An 8599-nucleotide genomic window follows, 5' to 3' on the forward strand; every position below is an offset into this window, starting at 1 on the left:
CTCGCCAGCTCGACTACAGCAAGCGAGCTAGGAGTTTTACTCTCCGAAGGCTAAGGAACATGGAATAATTATAATCTTGTTAATTCGGTACCAGGCCTAGTTTAGTAGTTGATATGTAATTCGGACAACCTACAACTAGCCTAGACCTACTAGTACTATGCTACTCCATGCCTAGTCATAATATTCTTCCGAGTTTTCCAGAGATTTCTCATGGTTTGAAAGTGCATGTGTGAAACGACCCAAAAATCTCGGAATATCAAACTTGTTAATAGTTGTTAAAAGTTGTAATATTTTCTGCTAGTGTGAAATGGGTATAAGAGTGCGTCCGGCCATGCGATTCTGCGCTGTATTGTTTTTCTTCTTTACTGATTCATGATTATGCTTTAATTGTTTTGTGTATTATTTGGATAATAGCAACGATTTCTACCGCCACCAAGGAGGTTGTATTCACCGATGTCACTGTCTGGGTGTCTATTTCAGTTTGTTTTTATATCTAGTATCTTTGTTGAGAATTGATAATTAAATACGCGACGAGTTGGTAACGAAAGTTTGGCACAAGTCTTTTTAGATCCAGCTGTAGGGGGCGTCCCATTTTTCGTATTCCCACCATGCATTTCGGTGGAACACTTTTTTTGTGTGGAGAACTCTATCTTGTATCCTAGTATCTTTGATATTAGTGAGTTGGTTACCAGGCTACTGGAAAAAAGTGATCAGCCTCGTTTTCACCTGATTTTCCTGTCTCATCATACATGTTTTGTTTCTGTAATTATCAACATCAACATTTTGAATTTTTCCCGAACTCAGGAAATGTTAAATAAGCAATATATGGCCACTTATCTCATCCCCGCACACACCCCCCCCCACCCTTTAATAATTTGAGATTATGTTTTTTTTTCAGCTTATTAGAAAAAGCTCCGACAGAAACAGCATTGGTAATTGAGATTGGTAAATTGTTCCAATATAAAACGTTGTGTTGGAAATGGTTTGTGAATATCAGTTCTAGATTGTGTATAATAATTGTGAAAAGAAGAATTAGGCATAAACATGTTACTTAAATGATTGGGGAGGATCGAATGCATGGCGGAGTATACAAATATACCTTGCTGAATTAATTTCAGAAGATTTAGATTGGAAAACAGGTGGGAAGAATTAGACCGTGGTGAAGAGCCAGATATGATCCTGATAGCCTTTCTTTTTTAAGTTTGTTGATTTGTTAGATGGATATGTACAGTATTGCCTCAAAAAATGTTGCAGTAGTTCAAGTAAGGAAAAATTAGAGAGCAGTAGAGAATACGAAGAACATTACAGGGAATAAATGAGGAGAGTCTAGAAATGATGCCAAGGCTTTTGGAAATTTTACTTTCAACTTATGTGATTTTTCCACGTGAGCCCATTGTAAGTGCACTCCTAAAAATTTTGCTGATTGAACAGAAAGTATTTCGTGATTGTCGATAAATGTTGTAGCCTGAAAAATATTATTATTATTATTATTAATGATGTTCATTATCATGTTATAACTATTATTATTATTGGTCATTATGTTATTATTATTGCTATTATTATTATTATTATTGTTATTATTATTATACTATTGTTGTTGTTCAGTAGTAGTTACAGTGCTATTGTTCATTTTCGAAGTGCGTTTAGCTAATTTATATTTCTGATAACACATCCCCCAATGACTACGAATTTGCCACTTACTATTTACTGGCTTGCAGATGCCTTTACATGCGCTTTTTTTTGTCCCATTTGCTAAACTCAATTGTAGGTTTAGGCTTTTGTGTAATATTAAATTTTGATAGGTATTATCATTTGTGTAACGTGTGTGCCAGACAAAAAAGAAAAGAAAAAGACATTATGCAAGAATAAATCACTAATCTTTCTGTGATATTTTATTTTCAATCATATTGGCAATGGATCAAACCATTTTTTACGAGATCACAAAATAAAATCACAACTTCATTTCCTGAAATTTAAATTTCATTTGCAACAAAAACAACAAATATTAAACCGTACTATATTTAAAATTACTATTATGTACTGTTATAGTGAATGTGACTCTGACTATGTAATACACACTGTTACCATTATTATAGAGTAAAATGTATGTATTTAACGCACATTACGATAATATGCAGTGGCGTATTCAGAATATTTTTTGCCAGGGTGGCAATCAAAATAACTACCAGAATGGGATGAAATCAATCGTCAAGAGCGGAAGGTGTGTGCTCTTTTTTTTAACCTATTGTGGGGTCCAGGAACTATGCCAACTGGAAGCTTTGGAGTTTAAATCTTTTTGGTTAGTGATTTTTTCACTGCTGCCTAGGGGAACCCCGTGGATCCACCACTGATATAGTAAATGTTCAAAAGTGTAAAACAATACTATATAGTAACTGTCAATTAGTGTAACACACTGTTATAATAAATGTCAAAAAGTGTAACACACTGTTATAGTAAATATCAAAAAGTGTAACACATTGCTATACATGGAAGTATTCTTTAAAGTAAACCATGTACTGTTGTGACATTTCCATAAATAACAGAAACCAGATTAAATTGTTTGAGCATTGAACATAGCATAGAACGTTTAACCAGAACTTTTAACTGTTACCAGGATAGGAATCTGGCTGGTTTAAGCCGTCTAACTTGAATTAGCCTTATGTGTGGTATTGTTATGCTAATGAGCCAGATAAGCAGAATTTGCACATGCCCAGAAAAAGAAAACTTTCCTTAGCCACCCTGCGTATCGGCTAGGTGTACAGCTACGGTACGGTAAAACAAAGCCAAGTAAGGGTACTAATTTCACTTGGCATGCAAATCAATCATACTTACACACTTAAAAACAAACTAATCTACCAATAAAATCACCTGCTAGTTAAGATAAAAGGCAAGTTATGTTTAAAAATTTGATTTTAAATTATGTGATTTTGTTATGTAGTAACATCACATAGGCTAGCCTAGGCCATGTCTAATCACATCTAATAATGCAGAAGAAAGTTATCAACTAACTAGTGCATTTAATTTTATTCATATACTTATTACTTACCTATATAATATTAAATGTATTGCTCACAAACGCCAATATTTTTTATTTTAATATGCCTTTGCCACGAATGGGTAGACAGCTTGAAGTGATGACAAACAACCTAAGTCAGTGGTTTGTAACAAACAAAAATAAAATTAGCTACGCCTAGTCGCTGTACGCCTAGCCGATACGCAGTGAGGCTAAGGAAAGTCTTGTTTTTTGAGCATGTGCAGATTGTGTTTATCTGCCTCATTAGCATAATAATACCACACATAAGGCTAATTCAAGTTAGATGGCTTAAACCAGCCAGCTTCCTATCCTGGTAACAGTTAAAAGTCCTTGGTTTAACACACAATGCTGTATACTAAATGTCAATCAGATAAAGTAAATTTTAAAGCTTTTACGGTAATGGTAATTATTTAAGTGAATGGTATGTGGTAGACTCAAACCGATAAATAACAAAACTTCTCTAGATAATTTATTATATAAGAAATATTAATAGATTTGCATAAATAAACATTTTCAAACAGAGTCAATTTATAGGAATATATAACACACCAAAATTCATTCACAAGTTCATTTCAAGGCATTTTAATTGAGCAAAGCATTTACAATTCACTATAGTAAATGGAGTGAAAACAGAACACAACTGTGCAACCAATCAAAGATACAAAACTTCTTATCTTAAAAAAACACATTTTGTACATGAAGAATTTTTCATTTTTGCATTTGGTCACTTGCTCCTGGTTGTGTTGAATATTTATTCAAAACAACTGGTTTTCAAGCATTTTTTTGTATTGTATGTTTAAATAATGGATTGTATTCAAGCTAGTTCTTCTTTTGTAGAATTGAGATTAAGGTTTTTTTTAAAGTACTTCTGTGAAGTTATTGGACAGAATAAACTATGCAAACAAAAATATTTAATTAAATCTAACTATTTCATTAAACATAATTTAAAACAAAAAATAATAAACAAAAGGAAAATCATCACACAATATAAATTCTAACCTAGAAAAGACAAATACCTTATATTTAGTAAGAATCCCAACACAACCATAGGTAAAGTTCGAACTTTAAGTACATCTGCACCAAAAAACTATCATTTAACATCAACTGTAACAATTTATTGAATACCAAAATTCAAATGGAACTCATCATATCCTCATTTTTTGGACAAAGGGACACAGGATATGCATTTTTCAGGCAAAAGGACGCAGGACACCCATCATGTATGGGGCACGTTAACCCATGTAAAGCTTCTCTCTAACAAAGCCAGTACCTTCTAAGGAAACAGGTCTTCAAAATCTTCTTGATCAATTTTGTCGTTGTATGCTTCAATCATCTTGTTAGATTCCATTAAATATTCTTCAACAAAATTCTCCATATCTATAAAATTAGCATATACAAATAATATTAGTATATACAGTAGACTGGAGTAGATAAAGCATACAGTATCTTATACATACATACATGATGTTGTAACAAAAGTTCCTTTATTCAGTTGTATAAAAAAGTGTTACCTTAGCTCCACTATGTGTGAACATTTCAGTCAGTTGTATGAGAGAGAGTGCATGTGGGTTAGATCTGTGTGTATGCATATACATGTAGGTCATGTCTCCATGATGTAAAGTACAGTATTCACGAAATAGACAAAAATGTTTACAGGTATATACACACATTTAAAAAATCATTATATCATCAACACTTACCTGGATGTGCTGTATTTCTATCCCCAGCCATACTAACATACTGAGAACCATTATAGAACCAACCTTCAGGTAAAGGGTCCAAATGATGCTTAGTCTAAATAAAATGAAATACCAAAAGGAATGTTCTTGATTCAAATGCATTAAGAATTTTGGAAAATGAAAAGAAAGTGACATTCAAATACAGTACTTACATGAATATTTTTTAGCTCTTGTTTAGTTAAACTAGTTCTTGTCCTCAATGTTTTCTTTTGTGGTTTCTGGAAATTAAATGGAATTACAACATTAATATGCATATTTTGACATCAGAACAAATTTCAGAACTTGAAAAATACGAACTTGGAGTCTTTGAATTTTTGAAAATCAAATTTTAGGCCACTTGCTGTTTTCAGAAGTGTGGTCAACATGGTAATAAAGAATCTTAACTGCCACTATTAATAAAGTTTTATTCATAAGGGGTGTGCTAAAAATGTTTCAATAAATATTTTATTACTGTATAGCAGGATAATGTAAACCTGAATCTTGCTATGAAAGAATCAACATTGAGGGCTGAGTATTTCTCCCAGTATTTAATCCAAATGGACCTTAAGTCATGTAGGATTTTGCCAGTGCACATACTGGCTGAGTTGAACTCAAAACCTGTCATGAAACACCATAATAACTCCACCATGGTTGAACATATGAATGTTACATTTTGCTTGTGTTATTAAATATTTTTAAAAAAGTATTTGATATATTTTTGACAGTACCTGTCTTGCACAAGATCGAAGCCAATCCTGTAGCTGTTGCTGTTCAAAACTACACCCTGTGAACACAACACAGTTCAGTACTCTGCTATCCTCCCTATTACAATCCCTATTGTTCACACCTGTAGTTGAGGAACCATTCTTAGCAGTGGAAGGGGGACGAATTACAGGGGAATCACTGATGGGCGCCACACTCAGGTGCCCACTAAGCGTCACATAGTGTACTTCCATTTGTTTCTCTGAATCTGAAAAAACCCAAATTTATGACCACCAAAAGACAAATTTTACATTGCTTATAAAAGTGAAAAGTAACTTAATAGATCCCAAGAAGTTCTGCAAGTCTGCTGTTAATAACTGAAACAAAGTTTAGGCTTTTTATTATTTTCTTCATATAGATAGATACAGGGGTGTCATTTTAGGGCGGTGTAACACAAATTTTAGTTCCCGGCGAATTTTAGTATTTCGTGGTGTGGATAATCAGAGCCTATGCGACACAAATTTGCAACACTTTCTTTCAGAGTAAACAATTATTAAATATGTCTATGTATTCATTAAAAAACATAAAGTAACGGAAGTTTATACATTCGAGCATGTACCTTATGTTCAACTTAACTTCACAGCTTAATTATCTAGCATAAACAATCTGTAAAAAATATGTAAAAGCTACTTTACATTGAAAAAATCACAAGTCACTTTACAGCAAAAAACAGCGAGCAAGATGGGAAGGTTAGGTGAATTCCTTTACAGTGACAGTAATTAAGCTAACAATAATAAGGCGGGGCGGGGAATAGGTCGGGTGAACAATAAGGGGGAAATAGATCGGTAATCATATTACGTCCGCATAAGCAGGATGGTAATCGTAATGGTTTGGGACTTGTAAAGCGCATACTACATGGTCTCTATGCGCTTAAGTTACACGAAAGAAAACAAACCAAAAACTAAATCCTAAAGTCTAACCAAGCGACCCAAGGAAAAAAAAAAGCATGAGAAAACTGACTATCGCAGGGGAACCAACATCACCGCACCGTTTTCCTGCAATTTGAGACCACAGGCAAGCAGTGGTTTGCAGGATCATAACTCACAGATGCTCAAGTGATGTTCGCCTATCCTAGAAAAACTAAACGATGGAAGTAAAACAACAAAGGTAAAACGTAAACGTAGTTCAGAGGGATATGTAGTCCAGTAATAGTTTCTAATTTTTTTACGTACACCTACACCCCCATACAGGTCCGTCCATCAAATGCTGTATATTTACATACAACATTCGAATATCAAAAATAGGGACGCTATTCATTGATTGGTGACAAAAAATTAAGATGGCAATTATATCCTAATTCCTGTACAGTTGCTTCAAACAAAACAATTAGAGTTACTTAATTTCAAGTGTACTGTTTATTTACCTCACAACCAAGAAAAAATATTTAAGTTACATTTTAATCAGTAGGCTTACAGACTTCACCATGAAGGGCACGGTATTTTGCTTGTTTCGCTGGATCTCATTGGAGTCATAACGTCAATATTTATTCGAATGACACTTATAATCTCTGTTATTTCCAGCTTTGTGTCATTAAAGCACTTTAAGTTTTTGTTGTCATGCTAGCTCGAAGCTTGGTTTTGTTTTTTCAACAATAGAGAAAACTTTCTCAGTCACTACTGCTATAAAATATTACCATAGTTCCCCGGGTAGAACCCCACACCAACTTTACTTTATTTTTATTTCAAAGTGCTGTAAAAAAAAATTGCCCAAGCCCTAGGCATGGGGATTTTTTTTCTGAGGAACTATAGGGTATGCCGATTCCGAAAAACCAAAAATTAATTTTCCTTTACTTTTTTCCCGCTAAAGTTCATTTCAGCATTTTTACAACCAGACTACGTGGTTTATCAAGCCACAGACCTCTATGATCTAATTCCAGTAATGGAGGTCAGTCTGGTCAGAATAGTAAATTGTTGTGTCTATATGAATGCATTTATGCTACATGTTCAATCGTTACAAATACTCTTGATTCTTATTTTGTCCCGGATTATTGTTTATTGATCTGTATGGTACGAAAGCCTATTAGGGCCACTGAAATATATATTTTTATGTCGTAATTACGACTTATTATGTCGAAATTTCGACATAATATGTCGTAATTACGACTTACGTATGTCGTAATTTCGACATAATATGTCAAAATTTCGACATAATAAGTCATAATTACGACTTACGTATGTCGAAATATCGACATAAGTCGTAAATACGACATACGTATGTCGTAATTTCGACATATTTATGTCGTAATTTCACCATATTTATGTCGTAATTATGACATAGGCTTGGGCCACTATTTATATGTATATCTCTATAGATTTTTAAAATCAATCTTAATTACTAAAGTTGGATTGTCAAAAGAGTTGAAATGTACATGGGCAATACAAAAACGGTGAATGAAAAATGGTGGATTTTTGTTCAAATACGGTATACAAAATTAAAAAGTCAATTTAATGCTAACATTAATACTAACTTCAGGTATCAGAGTATATTTATTTTAAAAGTAATGCAATTGGGAAAAAGTCGTCCGGCCAAAGCCTGCGCAGCCGGTGTGGTTCCGATGGCCCTGCGTCAGTGGTGGGGATATTTGCCATTGGGGTTTATACTGTTTGTCGGATTTAGTTTGTATTGTAAAATACATATCATATCTCCGCCCATGATTAACGTGTACTCATTTTTACCACTGCAAAGGATATCAATTTTATTTTCTAGTTTCTTAAAAATAATGACATTTCTTTGTAGTAATTTGGGGTGTTAACGTTTGTGTGTGTGTGTGTGTGCGTAACGTTTTGGTATTTTCGTGTGGTATTTTTGTGTGCAACATATATCAAAAACGGCTGCACTGACATAAATGAAAATAAGAGGGAGTGTTAGGCATAACCCAGTTATGATTACATTTTGGTGACGGTCCGTAGTAGGGTGTGGGTATATTCTATTTGTATCCTTAATGTAAAGCGCCTTTGAACATGAGTACTCATGAAAACGGCGCTATAAAAATTTGGTAAATAAAAATAAAAAAAAAAAAACGATCGCCAAAAAGGACTCAGAGGTTATTTCAGTCTTTAAAACAAACAAAAAAGTTAGCGGGAAT

At 33.6% G+C, this 8599-nt stretch overlaps 1 protein-coding gene across 1 annotated transcript in view; it reads right to left on the reverse strand.

Annotated features, from left to right (window-relative positions):
- Nucleotides 1-1866: 1866 nt before the first annotated feature.
- Nucleotides 1867-8599, reverse strand: part of LOC117119925 (uncharacterized protein C20orf194-like) — a gene marked incomplete at its 5' end in the record, with an annotated part of 127503 nt that continues 120770 nt past the window's right edge. The window contains 4 exon segments of the mRNA XM_033264906.1: nt 1867-4411; nt 4735-4828; nt 4926-4991; nt 5481-5722. Coding sequence (XP_033120797.1) covers nt 4308-4411; nt 4735-4828; nt 4926-4991; nt 5481-5722 — 506 coding nt within the window.

The sequence above is a fragment of the Anneissia japonica genome, unplaced genomic scaffold (assembly GCF_011630105.1).
Source record: "Anneissia japonica isolate Jap-2015-1 unplaced genomic scaffold, ASM1163010v1 scaffold87_len186233_cov173, whole genome shotgun sequence".
Lineage (NCBI taxonomy): Eukaryota > Metazoa > Echinodermata > Crinoidea > Comatulida > Comatulidae > Anneissia > Anneissia japonica.